The sequence below is a fragment of the Oryzias latipes genome, chromosome 20 (assembly GCF_002234675.1).
Source record: "Oryzias latipes chromosome 20, ASM223467v1".
NCBI lineage: Eukaryota > Metazoa > Chordata > Actinopteri > Beloniformes > Adrianichthyidae > Oryzias > Oryzias latipes.
Genome location: NC_019878.2, coordinates 17,374,570 through 17,391,174, shown reverse-complemented (window position 1 = coordinate 17,391,174; position 16,605 = coordinate 17,374,570). Strand labels below are relative to the sequence as shown.

General features: G+C 40.5%; 1 protein-coding gene across 3 annotated transcripts in view; it reads right to left on the bottom strand.

Annotated features, from left to right (window-relative positions):
- The window catches only part of flt1 (fms related tyrosine kinase 1), a 31,459-nt gene extending 17,433 nt beyond the window's left edge, over positions 1-14,026 (bottom strand). For all 3 annotated transcript variants that reach the window (XM_011488922.3, XM_011488923.3, XM_020712444.1), the window contains exons 1-10: positions 13,742-14,026; positions 11,533-11,623; positions 11,005-11,210; positions 8,633-8,757; positions 4,487-4,658; positions 4,263-4,399; positions 3,801-3,972; positions 3,493-3,610; positions 3,138-3,307; positions 2,903-3,050 (exon numbers count right to left, since the gene is read on the bottom strand). In XM_011488922.3, coding sequence (XP_011487224.1) covers positions 2,903-3,050; positions 3,138-3,307; positions 3,493-3,610; positions 3,801-3,972; positions 4,263-4,399; positions 4,487-4,658; positions 8,633-8,757; positions 11,005-11,210; positions 11,533-11,623; positions 13,742-13,799 — 1,397 coding nt within the window. In that variant the 5' untranslated portion in view covers positions 13,800-14,026. The remainder of the gene's footprint in view (positions 1-2,902; positions 3,051-3,137; positions 3,308-3,492; positions 3,611-3,800; positions 3,973-4,262; positions 4,400-4,486; positions 4,659-8,632; positions 8,758-11,004; positions 11,211-11,532; positions 11,624-13,741) is intronic.
- Positions 14,027-16,605: the final 2,579 nt, after the last annotated feature.

Below are 16,605 nucleotides of genomic sequence, written 5' to 3'. Positions count from 1 at the left end.
GGAGGATGCTGGAATGGGATGGAGGGCGAGCTGGTAAGGGAAGGGGCTTGAGAGGTATGTGCTGGGGGGGGCAGTGGAGCTGGGGTGTGTGTGTGTGTGTGGGGCTCTTAAGAATAGATCAAGCTCTTGAGGAAGCAAACTGTGCCACGTTTGAAGACGAAGGGACAATCATGCCGCTGGGAAGCGTCTCGCGTCGAAGAGGAAGCCAAACAACGAGAGGAAAGCGCTCTGATTTTTGCACAGGAAACCCAGAGCGCCTCCTGCCCAGGCCAGATAAGAGCGTCGAGGTTCCCAGGGCCAGACCCAACAGTGGACCCAGGACCCAGGCAAGAGGCCCCCCATCAGCCTGGCCCAGCCCGGCCGACTGTCCCTGGGCTTCTTCCAGCACATCGTCAGGCTCGTGGTGCAGCCGGGCTGCAAAGAACAAGCGCCTAGTGAGGATCCAACAACACTACTGGTCTAAAGAGACACACTGAGTAGAGACATGGAAGCAGAAACCAGAACATTGCTTTAAAAGAACCAGATAGGAGGCCACATGGAATCTGCAGAGGAATCAGCCTGAAAATAAAATCCATCCATGTGTCCACACACCCCTATGACCTTTAAGGTCTTTCCATTTTTTCCTCATTATAACTTTATTTTTTTTGAAACACAACATCTCTAATTTACTTCAACTTTAAGCAATAAAAAACATAAAACGCAAAATTTGTATAATTTTAATACAAAATGAGTGTTTTAAAGTTACAAAAGTGGATTTTTTTTAATGTGCAGACTGCATATGGCTTCCTACTGTTAAGTGAACACATACATACAATTGAAGCAGCAGGGAGAAGAAATACCCCAACTGTAGTTGTTACAATGACTGTGATTCATTCATCTCCCAGAGGAAAGTGGTAAATCTTTGCCGGATGCCTTTAAAAGTCCCGTTTCACTATGCAAATTATTACAAGCCGAAATGAGGAGTTTAAGGCGTCACGGCCTGGCGCCATCCGAGAGTGCCAGGGTTACAGTTCAAGTACACTGATGATGTCTGCGTCTCAGAGCATGGGCGACGGTTGGAGCGCTCTCGGGTAATACTTAACCTCTCTGACTTGGACGCGTGAATCACAATAAGCGAGTGACCTCCAAGAACAGCTTAATCAGGGCTCCTGCCAAGTGTGTGCTTTAGCTCTCGCGTGCTGTGACGGTCCCTCTGCATTTCTGGGTTGGGTCATTTCTCATGAGAACTTTATATATAAAGTGTGTGTCAGATATAAGAAAAGGCATCACAGGATGCACTTTGCAATCACAATAATAAACAGGCCTCTCGCCTTGCACCACAGACAGGAAATTCATTAAATCATAGTGTTTGATTTGGAAATCAACAAATCGTGACTGCAAGCACAGAAGTGGCCTCTATTGAAGTGTCCTTTTTTTCTGTTCTTTAAAGTCTGAAACACTGTGTGTGTGTATGTAGACGAACAACACACACATACATGCAGACTCACACACAGACATGGGCTGCATGTTTTTCTGTAGTTAGACATGTGGAAAAGAACACATGGATGATGTTAGGTGAGCAGAAAATGGGAAAAGATCTGCATGAGCATAAAAAAAACCACACAAACAAAGCCTCACACATGTGGGAGCACAAATTTAAACTCACACACACACACGTAGACGCACACACACTCACATTCCGACACATGAAAGGCCCCATAAGGCATCTGTTCTGGTAACAGAAAGGAAGCGCTGTCTGGACACATGCCGAAACAGACAAAACATGTCTCATTTTTCTAAATCCCACAGATACACCAACAACTGAGCTAAAGCAAACATTATTATTTGTTCTGTAATTGAGTCACCTGATGCCACTACACTCATTTTATCCTTACATCACTCAAAAAAATCCTGAATATATAACCATTAGAAAAAAAATACATGTTTTTCTTTCTACTTCTGTTGAAAATCTGTTTTTTTTCTGCTGTTGGTTTTGATGTCAAAGTGTCTCAAGTCACAGACAAATATTTGTCGTCTTCTGCAGAATAGGATTAAACAAACTGAAATATATTTCACGCCTGAATTTGGAAAAGTGAAGTTCAAAGGTCTTGTACTAGAAACATCAGAGATTTTTTTTTAATTTTTGCTTTTAATCTTTGACTTTTCAATATTTATTTCATTTTTGTTTCCTTTTTTATTATAAACTTAAAAGCATTTTTTTTGTTTGGCATTGATTTAGATTTTGTGCTAATGACAATTTTTACTTTTCTAAGGAAATAAATGTAGTGTTCATTTTTAACCTTCAGGCACCACTGTTAGCAGAAAGAACTTCTCGCTTCTACTTTACATTTCAGAACTTTATTGTCTCTAAAGGAAGCCAGGAGAATTACTTTTCCAGGATTTTTGAGAGAAAAGTAAGGCTTTCTTGTTATCTTATTTGGTTTTTATTCATTCTGAGTAAAGACATTGTGACAAGTTTTTAAGGAGGATTTGATTTGGGTTTTGTTTGCAATAAAGAAAAAAAACATCTGGTGATATTTAGGACTGAATCATCTTTGAGTTCATTGGTTTTCTATCCTTTTAAACCAATAATTAAATGGCTACTTTAAGAAATCTGTCAACTAAATAAGGAGAAGATAGTTGGCAACTTTCAAAATACAGGGGATCATTAATTTGTTTAGTTTATTAACTGGACAAAAGAAAAGTTTTGGGTTGAAAAGTTTTTTTCTTAATTTAGATCAGAACCTCTTCTCACAGTTTGAACCTTAAAGTTGTAAATGTGTAGGATTTATGGCTGCACTTAGGTGCACTCATCAATCAAATGAATTACAATTGAAGTAAATTCTGCTTTTTTATTTATTAAATTTCTAACACAACATTTCTAACCCATCATTTTCTGGTTCTGATCCTCTGAGCTACTTACAGGCCTTTGGACGGGCAAGGATGCCAAAGCCACTGGAAGTGTGGAGAAGGAACTCCATGGGCGGTGCAGCGAAGTGTTTTCCTGCTCCCCCGCGGCACAGAGCCCGGATCTTGCAATGACACAGCTTTCTCTGCTATTTGAGGACTCACTGTAAGACGCAAAGCAAAAACTGAGCTGAGCAGACGTGGCACAGAAAGACAAGCAGAAATGTTGGGTATAAACTCTTGTGTCTCACCATTGACCATGAGGGTTAGAGTGAGATTCTGGTACAGCCCATGTTCTTTGATTTGCACAAGGACTGTGTACTTTCCTGCATCCTCTTCTGCAACATCCTTTATGACCAGGGAAGTCCCGTTGATGCGGTATCTGGAGCAGTGCTCTGCAGCTAAATTCCCATCCTTAAACCTGTTAAGGAAGAAAGACCTCTCATCAAAGTGTGAAGGAGGGAGGTCAAGCGCTTTCCAAAGCTTGTGTCATGGCTACAAATCCAGCAGAGGTTTAGGTGAAGAAGTTCTCAGTGACCAAAACAAAACAAATCAAAACACACAAATTATTTAGTTTCTGATTTGGAGGAGAGAGTGACGTCTTACCAGAAAACGTCAGGGACAGGAAACGCTCGTACTTTGGGAGAAATTCTATAAGATTTTTGTCCAGCTTGCACCACCATCAAGGATCCATTTCGGGGCTTCAGACGGATAAATGGACGGTCTAAAATTGAAGAGATGAATGTGCACAATTAAGCAGAATTAAGAAAATTATCATGTAATTATTGTTTGCATCAAGGGATTTCGAGTCTACGGAGCCAAAGGCATTTCTAGAATAAAAATAATTAAATAAAATGAAAAAGAAGCTGAGAGTGCACTCTGTGCTTCGCTCATCTTCAGCAGGAAACACTCACCATATATGGTGACTGTAACTTGCTCCTGCTTGCTTTGATCCCCGCTGGTGACGCGACATGTGTAGAGACCTCCGTCTGAACGCTGGAGCTTGGGGATGGTCAGGGTGCTGTAGAACAGCACGTGCATTCTGTGCCTCACAAGTATTTTGGAGGTGGAGCCGGCATTATTCAGCTGAGGGAGGACGCAGGGAAGAAGGGTTAAGACAAAAGGTTTATTTGCAGACAGAGGCAACATTTTTTAACGTTTACTGAAATCCAATTTGTGATTAAAAAAGAAAATTTGTCTTCTTTTTTCTTCAATCTTGTGATGTCCTTTGTAATGGAAATAAAGCAAAAATACTAATTAAATAATCTTACTGGTGATTTTAAGAAGACAACTCCAATTAAGTCCCTTCTTCTAAAAAAATGGTGTTTTGCAATTTGAAAGCAATCTTAGAATAATTTACATGAACTCTTTCTCACCTTCCCAGGATAGTTCCAGGTGATGTTGACTCTGGTGTTCAGCTCTGCAGTTGCGGTGCAGTTCAAGACCAGTCTTTCCCCCTTCAGGGCTCGGAATATACCTGTGCTGTTCAGATTCACCTTTGTGATGTTGCTCACTACCAACAGTGAGGAAAAAGAGAGACAAAGATGAATAGAAATTCATTTAATGCGGATTTCTCAGTCACTTGTAGCAGCCCGCTGACCTGTTCTGTGCACAAAGTAATTCTGTGACTGGTGTCTGACCCCGTTGACGGTGGCCTGACAGTGGAAGAGGCCGACGTCGTAGTAAGTGGGAGCTCGGATGGTGAAGCCTTGTCTACTGTTCCAAACAATGTTCTTCTGGTCGGCCGGGAGACTCTTGCTGAGGAACTGGGACTGTTGGGGAGGCGAGGAGAGAATCACATGCTGATGAGCACAGGAGACATGACACATTTGATTAAACTAGGAAGACGTGATGAAAATATGGAATAAGTGATTCAAGCTTCCTGAGAGGGAAAGACACAATCCCAGCACGCACAGGAGGAGAGTTTAAGTTTCCCTTTCTATTTTCTTGGATGAAGGAAAAAAAAACAGAAATACAGGGAAGTTTAGAGGGCAGCAGATTTGCAATTCTGAGACACAATGATCCTAGCATATAAAGAAAAGTATTAATTCATAATATTTTATAACTTATTTTTGAATAACAGAAGCTACAGAAGCATTCCATAAAAGAAAAAAGACAAGGAAACCTAAAAAAAATTCCTTTACTGACAGATTCAGTTAAAGGCAGGAGAAATAAACAATTCTTTGAGATTCGATATAATCATTATGGAAAAAAAATATGGATGATTAAAATAGTAAAGAAGTGTCTTTCTTGTTTTATGCATTGAGGATATGTTTTGTGTGACATGGTGGAAGCCTCTCGCCCTCTCTCCAGGGAGCAGCATGGTGTCCACAACACCATGTCCCCACTATAAACTGACTGACACCCCCTTCCCAAGCCACCTTTCTCTGGTGACGCCTCTGACCTCTTCTTCCTCCTCACTCTGCTCTGTGAAGTTGATGCTTTCCGCTACTTCCCTCCTTCGGAGCTCAGTGACGTCCTGTCTGAGTGTCCTCACCGTCCTCGGTGCCCTGCACGCCTCTGTTCAACACACCCTCCATCCCTGCTGTCATTCAGAAATCCAAGGAGATGGTGAGGAAGATTGAGTGACGGGTAGTGGAGGGGTGGAGTATCGAAGCCAGGATACATGAAACGTGACTCAAGTCCAACTCTTTGCATCCTGTTACTGCAGGATAAAGACATTTCGACAGGAACCTACGATAAACCTCGTCACTCCAGACCTCACTTTCACGGCCCGTGCGAGAGAGCAGAGCCTCCTGTGTATTGTTCCTCCTGAGAAAGGTCACAGTCAAGACCCAAGCAAAGAGCAAAGTCCTTCCAGGAAAAAAACACTCCAGTGACTCTGACAGTGAATCGACTCCTGGCCAAGCGGAGGGGAAGAGGAGTGAGATGAAGGAAGAGGGGAGTTATTTTTAGAGTAAATACCTTAGCAGTGTCAGGCATTTGTAGGGAGAAGAAGGCAGGACGAGTGTGTGTTTGTGTGTCCGGCCTGTCCAGTTCCTAAACATTTCTCTCGTTTGTTTATGGCAGCGATGACTCTCTGGACACTCTGTTCCAGACCAAAATATCACAACAAATAAAATAATGATGTGGTGGCAATCAATCACAAAGTCTTCAAAGACCTCATTTCCTATTATTTGTTTCTATTTAAAATTCCAAAATTGAAAAAATATTCCATTTGAACTAATAATAGATGCAATTTCGTCTTAAAATGAACAAACAGCTTTAGTTTAGTAGGCATCCTAGAAAATAACATGAACTTAAGTGTTGTAATTTAGTGTAGATGGAAAAAAATCAAAATGGCCAAACTAGATTGATTATGTTGGATGTCTTCTCACTGCCCTGACTTACATTTAAATAAAATTTGGTGCAAAGTTTTCTTTTTTTTTAATTTGTCAGAAGTGGGTACCTGGGGAGAGAGGAGGGGCTCCAGGAGGTCTTGGGATGGTGTCACAAACTATTCCTAAAATTGTTTTGGTTTAAATGCTTACTTCAAGCAACTAATGGTAGTCACAACAGATTTTTGAAGTGTTTTTAAATGCACAACAGGAATAAGACTGCTGTTGAAAAACGGCCATTAGAATCAGACGATTTTCATTGGCGCTTTAATCACCTCTTATAAAATCTTTTCAAAACGTCTTTTTTTTTAGACTTTTTTTTTTCTAAGTGGCTAACTAAAGCTTAATTTCAGCCAAAGTTGCAACACATTTTGTTTTTTCATCAATGTGCGACAGATTCATTTTCCAAAATAGAACACAAAAAGCCCAATTCAAAGTTTGCGTACAAACCGAACAGGACATGCAGAAATCTGGTGCGTTTGATTTATTAAATGGGTTGCGTGTGCTAAATGTGCAAAATATCTTGACCGTTGCCAAATATGCAACATGGGGGATTCTGTGTGTTTGTGATGTCCAAAAACTGGGAGCAACAGATGCAAACAAATTAATTTTGTGCACTCAAGCATGAAGCAGTATTGCAGCTGCTGTTCTGCATCTGTAGTTTTTGTGCACGTATGAAAGGAAATTTTCTGAAAAGTATGTTTAAACTGGCACAACTATATGCTTTTGACTGCAATAAAAGAGTTGCAATTAAAAACTAGATGAGTAATGGAGCTTTTACAAGCTTTTTTGTTGGATTGTTGGAACATGCAGACTGACCCACTAGATTAACAAAGCTGGACCCATTTAATGGTCTATCTTAGTGTTTAAATAAGTCTTTGATCAGTGTGATATTTACTTTATTGCTACCTTCTAGTCATAAAGACATAATAGCACATGGTTTGGGAAAGGGGGCAGCTTCAGGGGGAAGACTCTGAAGTAGGGTGGCAGGTGCCCCCCTTTGCCCCCCTGCTCTGCCCCTGCAAACTAATAATTTAGTTGTTCTTTATGTTTAGTCCAATAACGAATCACAAATATTTTTTTACTGGAGATTACGAAGCAAAATGAGCAAGAGGTTAAACTTCACAGCTGCTCAACATCAGCAAGTTGTTGTTTAGCTTAACTAATATCTTGATGTCTCCAGTTAACACTAGTTTTATCCCAAAAGGTAGATTTTGTTTACAAAAATCTGCAAGATTTTTTAATATCAAACTACAGTCCTTGACAGGTTAGAGTTAACAAAAGTCAAGTAGAATCAAATCCACCTTAAATCCTACCTTAAGTCCTTGTTGAAACCCAGGGGCAGACTTACCATTAGGTGGGCGATTGCCCTGGGCCCCCAACTTTTTCGGGGCCCCGAGCTGAACGTTTTATAAAAATGTCTAAAGTAAATTTTTCATCTATCATTATTTAACTCTGTCATGAAAAAAACGCTAATTGCTGAACTGGCATAAGACTGATCATGTAAAAGTGTTTGGTCCGCTCCCTGTCCTTCTGTAGTAATGGTATATTCCAGCAAGTCCAGACACTTGCCAGATTGGGCGGTTTCCAGCTCATTAGGGCTATTTTTATTGGTTGACACTACTGAGCAAAATAAGTGTTTAAATAAAATACAAATAAGTAAAATATAAGATAATAACTATTAGTTTAATCATTTTAGGGATCGGTTTGAACTGTTCAGCTTTGAAGATTTTGCCAACAAGTTTCATAACAGAAAGAGGATATTTGGTATGTACTTTGTTCACCAGCTTCCTCCATCAGTTGGACCAGCTGCTTAAAGGATTAAGTGGAGAGGGTTGGCAGCTATTACTCCTACTACAGGAGGTGGTGTGGGGAGGTGAGATATGGAAAGTGATGGTGGACAGGGGCCAACGGGCCACTCTGAAATGTGAACAGTAAAACGTGACCAGATGTCGTCTGCTCGTTTAATCAAAAGGAGTGAGAGAAAAAACTGGACCAAAATGGAAAACACACTCACAGATACACATGCAGACAGCAGACAGGCTTTCGTCCACTTTCGGCCTCATTCAGCACTCAAGCACCAACACTCACAAACACATCCGCACACACTTTCACACATATCCGCAAAAGGACACAAACAAATGGACACACACGACAGCGCAATGGTTGCCAAGACCAGAACAATGCGGTGAACGATCTGGACAGGGAGAAACTACTGGGCCGGGCTCTGTGTGTGCGTGCATGTGCTGGATTTGATGGAAACACTTGGGGAAAGTGATGATATTCACAGAGCTGAGTGCTGTGATTGAGCAGAGGAAGACAAAGCATGGCTTGGATGTGTAGATGCACTCTGCACTGAAGAGTACTGAAGTGTTGCTTGATGAAGGATGTAGACTTCCTGTACTGACCTTGACCAAAGTGGTGGTGATGTTGGGATTGGTGACCCGGCAGGGGATGACGAGAGGCTCCTTCACCTTCATGTACAGCACATTGAGGCTCTTACTGGCACGTTCAACAAACGGCTGCCGACTGTCTGAAACCCAAAAACTCCAGTCAGGGATGCAAATACATGCTGGGAGAGACACAAAAAATAAATATGAACTGCAGCATGCCGTTTAATGTAAACAACTGTTCAAGCCACTGTAACAGCGGGAGAAGTTCAGAAATGTTGCCCTTTGCTAATCATGCTTTATTTTCTAAGTTCGTTTTCGTTTTTTGTAAAGTGACTCATTTTCAACTGAAACGTCTCAGTGAAAATAGTGAAACTTTCAAATATGAGTCATTCTTGCTCCTTATTAGTTCTGTCATCTTGGAGGGTGCTGCTTTTTTTTAAGGAAAATTTTGCAACTCAAGAGCCAAGTCTCTCTCAAGCAACAAAGGAAAGCAAATCATGTTTTCAAAAAAAACTAAATATAACTGTTTTAGCTGTTAGTTTGATTTGGTTTGTCCCTTCTGGGCTTTTGTAGAAACACAAATACAACAAGATGGTCTTATGCTGCGTTACATTTGTTCACAGAGGCCTAAATTTTGTGAATAAGGTTGGAAAATTGTACAGGAAAGTTCCAAAGATGGACTTTCCGCATGAAAAGATCAACAGATCTAACCTTAAACGGAAACGCAAACTTTATGTTTGCTAATTTCAGATTAACAAAAGTAGAAAAACACACACAGGGCCACAGTTTGTTCTATCGGACATCTTGATGTCTATAACAATAGTTTGTTGTTAAAGAATTAGTGCAGATAACAATAACTTGCAGTTAGTTGCAAACAATCTGCATGTATCTTTGTTTTTTAACTTCTCAGATTTCATGAGTCCAAGTGTGACTTTCTCCTCAGTTATGACTAAAGTTCCAGAGATGCAAAGCTTTCATCAAGCCAAAAAATTTGCCAAATTTAGAATTTTTATGCTTTATTTCACATTAGAATATATATTGTATTTAATGGAAGGAACAAAAAGTTTATTCATTATTTTCTTTTTTCATTATTTTAGTAAATGATTGTGAAAAGCTGCTTTGATAAAATTCCAATCAGATGTTCCAAGTGGGAGAAGATTTATTTCTGATTTTTCATCATAAATAGTGAGGTTCCATCCCCCAGATTAAAATCCAAAGATCTACAACATAGCTAGACCTCGCTTATGGACAGCACGCGCTTTTATTTTGATGTTCCAAAAAGCATCCTTTATGATTTTACAAAGTATCCTAAACAAAAAGTCACACAAAAACGTCTGAGTTCCTATAAACAAAAACAAACCGGCTGAATACCTATTCAGCACATGACTGCAGGCAGTCAACTACAAACACACAGATTGTTTCGAAGCAATCAAACGGCCTCTCCGTGTCGTCTCCCTTCAGTCCCACTGCTGGAATAGTTCTGTGCCATTCAAAGATGTGGGTGTTGTTCAGTGTATTGTTTGGGACCATAGGGTGTTATTCAAGGAAAGCAAATCTCTGAACCTTTGAACAAAAGTACCCCAAGGACTAGTACACTGCAGGCTTCCTCCTCTTGCTTTGATTTCTAATCGAAGACTCAAGTAGAGACACATCAGAACGGTGCTGCAGGCCAAGTCTGGCGGTTTATGGACACAGTGACCTGAGCGATTGATAACCCCCCAGGGGCTATTTTGCCAAACAGTAGCATGCCCCGTGACCCTGGCCTGCTGCCCAGCTCCATGGACAGTTCCAGCAGTGCAGCATCACTTTCCAGGTCAGGGAGGAGCCACCCTGGCAGACACTGTGCCTCCTTCTACCTCTGGACACGGCAGAGCTCCTGGCCTTCAGTTTCTCACATATGCACACACCGCCATCTTCTAGAGACACATCCCCTCCTAAAACGCCCCCTCAAAGTTCTATTCCTCCTCCCCCAAGCACAGGATGCTTCAAGCGAAGCTGAGGCGAGCAGATAAGGCTGATGGCATGGGAAACTCTGCCCAGACCTGAGCCTTTCAGCAGCTGGGCTATTCCTGGCCTCAAGATAGCACGTAAACGAAAGTTAGAAAGGATTTATATATAGATGAGAAGGAGGAGGACTTGGGATGGGAGGACAAGGAGGGGAGGAGCAGGGTGAAACTGTGCCAAAGTCATTTAGAAGGATGTGTTGTTAGGACAAACAGTGTTTCGATATAATCGGCTCTCTGGCATTGGTCTGTATTTAGCACCCACCACATCCTGTTTGACCTGAGAGGATAAACAAAAGCGTGGAGGGGTGAAGGAGTGAGGGGCTTCTCTGGAACTGGAAAAAAGGGTAAATCACCATGTGGCGTGTGGACAGGGGGTCTTACCTGCAACATAAACGTAGACAGACGCCTGTTTTTCAGTCCTGTGTTTGTACCGGCAGCGGAACAGGCCGGTGTGTTTGGCTTTAATCTTGCTGACTCGCACCTGGCTGCAGTAATGCTGCATTGTCCTCCCACAACGGGATTCAGCCACGTCCACCTGATCTCTGATCAGGCTTGCTGGGAACGCCCATGACAGCTCCCATCGGCCCCTGGCCAACAGTGACAAGTCAGTGTCGCATCTCAACATTCTTCACCTTCACCATTGATTTGCAAAAACTAGATTTATTGCAAAAGCAATCAAGAGATTTTAATTTGAACAAAGGATTCTGAAGGAATCCGCTTTAGATAAGAGGGCTTAAAGAGAAATGATTATTGTTCCAATGCATACCCGGATGATAACTTTCCAATAATTTCTCCCCTCTTTGAACATGTTTTGTTTGGCGTGGATCTGGAGGAGGGTCCAGTCCAGCCCAAACCAAACCTTTTGGCTCAAACTTGAGCTTCTTAGCTTTGGACGTTCCTCAGACTGACCTGCAATTGAGCAGAAGTGTCTGGTCGGCTTCCAGAACCATCTGTCGAGATCTTACATCCAAGTGAGGAACACTGAACTTTCCTGTTTGATCTGCAGAGGAAGGAGAGAGATGGGGAAACAGGATAAAGGTGAAGTCACACAAACATCTTTCACTATCTGGTGGCCTAAAAAGTTCAAACTGTGCCCCTAGTATCTGCAAACCTCCTTACATTTTCTTGTGGAAATGCGCAAGCATTGACTTTAAAAAATAAATAAATCTATGAACATTCCTTTTTCTCCACTTCATCGATGAGGGATTCATGACAGATGAAGGCACTTGTCTGTCCACCCTTCCTTCCTCCCAGCAGCAGCAAAAACATCGCTTAGGTAACTTTGTCCTTCAGTCTGACAGTCGTTCATGATACACGGCCATCAGTTCAAACGGCAGCCGTCCTACTGCTCTGAGGGCTCTTAAATCATTGGTGAAGCACTTAGTGAGCTGTCACTTGTCATCATCATTGTTCCCAGTGGATGCCCCATTGAGCAGGTCCAGTGTTGCACACTGTTAGCACTTCCTACTCAGTTTCCTCAGATTTTTCAGTGAGCGTGAGAAGCCAACAGAAATGCGCACAACAAGGTAAAGTTAGATGGGGGAAGCTGGTCTCCCGTCTGCTTTTTTGGACATTAAGACTCTTAAATGAGAGTGTAAATGTCACATTTTTTTCCCGAGAGGTGAGATTTTCTGAACACAATATGGGCAAAATTTGACGACAATTTTTTTTCTTAACAGGTGTTGGAAATCTCACAGGAGGTCGAATAACTTAATTTATGTAGTCGATCTAAAAAGAGTGCTGCAGAGGGAAATATCATTTGCCTCAAATAATTTTAGAAAATGATTAAATGTGAAAAATTTGGTGCAGTTTGCTTGTAAAAACGTTGAAATCAAATAAAGATTTCAGATTTTGGAGCACAGTTCTGACATTTCAATGCAAGTAAATGATAATGGCATGTGGCCTCCCATCTCCCATGATTATTAGACTCAATGGTAAGATCTCTGATAAAATAACCAAAAATAAACTCTTTACAACCCAAAAAAAAAAACATTATCCGCTGTTGGTTCACAAAAAAGAAAACTTAGCAGGTAACAAAAAGACCTTATCCAAACAAGACATATAATTTGTGACATTTCGTTTAAATCTTACATAAAAATAAACACATTTAGGATGCGTTGAATTGAACAAGTATATCTGATTAGAAATCATTAAAATTATTTCTAAAGCATGCACCCTTAAAATGTTTTCTGACTGATACAGACAAAGATTAATATATCTTTAACTTACTTTTTAAGGCCTTTCTTAAATGCCACTAATAGAATTTTATTAGAAATTGCAGATAAATAAAAGTGCACCTACTTCTGGTATTTATGTTTCTAAATGGTAAAGCCAGAAAAACAAAACAAAACAAAGCTACTTTACATAAAAAATGCAAATTGAAAATGTTTTTGTATTTGTATTTAATCAATAATATTAATAAGAATTTTTCCTGGAGTATAATCGTTTGTGCTGGTGAAGTTACGGAGACTTTGTTGAACTCAAAATTACCTTGAGTGTCCATAACTGTCCTTAAGAAGGGAAAATGACACCCGTTTTATCTTTCTATACAAGGATCTTTGAGGCGCGCAAAAACGAGTTGGACTGCGTTACTGTTTCCCTGCGCGCAAATTGACCCCAGTTCCTGCATTTTTCCTCTGTTTGTCGTGATCCTTCATGCCTCTGGTTTAGAACAGTCATTTAACAAACTCGTCAGTGTCAGGAAACAACGCCCTTCGTGCGTCCATTCAACTGGTGCCAAGCGCACCAGGAGCCGAAGCGTAAATGTCCGCGGTATCCAAACAGCCGCCCCCCTTGGATGCCGCTTATCTTTCCCTGCGCACAGTGGCTAAATTAGGCTTGAAAGCTGTAGGCACACGCCAGATCAACAACTTCAGTGGCCGATAATCGCAGAGCCAACTGAAGTGGAGTGCGCACTTGGTTCTCTTTCTTTGCAGCTGGTTGTTAAGAGCCCCACTTTGATAAAAACTAAATTGATAAAAAAAAAAACCTGTGCGCAAAACAAGTAATCTTGACATTTTTACCTTAAATAGAAAACATTTAAAGCCATAGTATATTTACACATGTGCGATGTGGTATTCAGTAAGTAGTAAAATTATTACTTTAAACCACGACTCACCTTTTCCAAAAACACTGTACAATCCACAAAGAAAACACAGGGAAATACAATTCATCATTCTGGAGGCTCCGACAGCGAGAGGCTGTCAAACAAAATTCATTAAAGAAATGTTACTCCTGCTGCTGAGTTTTAAACTCCGCTACAGATACGAAGCAGCACTGCCAACAGCTGCGCCAGGATCGCTGGTTGAACGGTGGATTTGGTGCGGGTGGCTGCAGATCACGCAACTGCACGCAACTCTTGAACTCTACTGCACTTGCTTGCCTTGGTTTACAACTGTTGCACAGATTTATACCGTTCCCACAGAGTGGCCACCGGATGGTGGGTTTTCGTGACGCGACCGTCACACCCACGGTGCGTAAAAGCGTTTCCGAACCCCTGCAGCTGTCAGCTGATAATGACAAGTTAATGAGACAGTGTTATGCAATTAATATCACCATTTAGAATAAAAATGCAAAAAAACAGCATGTTTTTCATACCAGGACAACAACCCGTACGGTTAAAAGTAACCTGAGAGGATTGCGCACTGGCATCTCTGCGCGCACAATTTTGCATATGGAGAGGGCACACGGGGTTAGAGGCACGTAGGCACAGAAGCAAACGTGCAGTATCAAGCACTGGTCAAAATGGTGTAAAAGTGCATCACTTCAATCACATAAAGTGGTCAGCAAATAAGCAAAAACAGATTATAATTATTATTATTATTTACAGTTGCTTAATAAAACAGCAAAAAGATGCATTTGCAGGCAGGAACAACAACAAACAGGTAACAGTTACAGTAATATTACTGTCTTTAATGTAAAGGCAATTACACCAAAGATGGATTCAGTAAAGCACATCATGTCTTCATAGGACGCAGTCATTTCAACAGACAGCGGCCACTGGGTGGAGACGTGAGCTGAGAAAACTCACAAAAACCCAAACTGCAAGTCTTCATAGAGAGTTCAGGAAAAGCTCCTTTGTGATATCATTTCCTTACATACAAAATGAACTGCAAAAATAAATTAAATCAGAGTTTAACTTTTTTTTCTTAAAAAGTCACTTGTTCCAGAATAATTCAGGAAAATGAGAAAAAAATAATCATGGTTTGACAGTCAAATGATGAGTCAGCATGAGAAGATTGCTAAACCAATTCATCAGATGAAGAGGCTGAAAAGGACGGCTGCTGAAAGCTGGTCTTTGGTGCAATACAATTACTCAAATGGAAATACACTTTACTTTCTTTTTTAATTTAAAGTACTGCTTGAAAAACAATTTTCTCCTCATGGACAGGTGACTAAAATATCTGCTTTTGAAGGAAAAAGTGGGGATTTTTGAAGTACATTAGTATTTTCTTTTTCCAAAGAAAAGCATCTCAGTTCTGGTTCCGAAGATCTTTAACAGAATTCTGCCAGCTCTTGCTCAGAATATTAAACTGATGGTCAGTTTATGAACAACCACTTAAAACTTCAGTGGATTTGACAAACTGCACAGCTGAGTTTGAGTTAGCTGCGTGAGTTTGAAAAGGTCTGTCACAACAGTCTTGCTTACAGTGCAAAAACAATAAAATTGCAATTTTCTGAAGAAAATTGTGTTTTGGTTAACATCTTCTTGTGGCTTTTTTCTGATGATAAATTGGGGAAATTAAGCTTAACATGGCATTTCTGAGTATTTGTTCTTTACTAGTTTTATTTATGCTGTTCTGGCAATAATCAAATAGAAAACTAGACAACAGAAAGAGACGATGAGAGTATCATTTGTATATTCAAAAACACCATGAAGAGGGTTTTTCTTTTAAATAGAAACTTTTGATCTCGAGTCATTTTGTCCCACAACTTCCTTCCTCGGTTGCACAAACAAGTATATTTTTTGATGTAAAAGAGTATTAAGATTATAAAGTTTTTGTAATTATTATATATTTTAAGTAGAACTGAAAAAAGGCTAAATATAATACCCTAACACAACATGACCAACTCCCAAAATTGTCTGTTTTGTCTTTTTGGTGCTTAATTGCAGGTTTTTGTACAGATAATCCACATCATTGTTAGTCTCCTAAAGACCCACAATGAAAATTGTTTTTGGTGCAGCAGATGCACAAAATCCTATTGGAAAAAGCCTGTAGCTGTGACGTAGGTACTTCAATCAACAGGCCACAAGCTCCCTGCTCTGCTCCATTCTGATGGAGACAAATAGATCCATGTGCGCCTTTGGTTTCCTTATCTGAGTTGGCATCTGATGCAAAACTGTACGGTTGACATCTCCAATATTGCTCACCATTTTTGTTGCACCGCCAATTTTAGGTTGGGGGTGTGAGAGGCTGTAAGCTAGCGGGAGAGCACTTAAACAGATGGATGATGGGAAATGCTTTCACCCACAACTCAGGCAAATTTCTAATGAACTACTGTAGCTCTGCAGAAACTATGTCCTAGAAAACGACAGAATTTATTTATCTCGGTTAAGAATGGCACAATAATAAATAAAAGACCATTGGAAAATAATTAAAAATAGATCAAAAGATGATCAGAGTGGGTCTTTAAACTGTCAAATTTATTCTAGTACAAGTTTCTTTTCCTTTGCTTCAATACACTAAAACACTGGTCGGACACCAGCAGTTATCTTTTTGCACGATGCACAGAACAGGAAGAAAGGACTTCTGTCTCTCTGTCCTCAGCAGATTTCAGGGAGTGATGATTTTTGACCAAGGCTTTACATTAAGAGGCTTTTTTGTGTTTGTTTTAATCTGGGTGTAAAATATGTTTACCAACAGCAAGGAAACTTATTTACAGATAATGAAAAGATCGATTGGAAAGAAATAAGATGGATAAAGACAAAATAAAAAAAGGAAATTCAAACCAAATTTCCATCTGTGTATGAACGTATGGTTG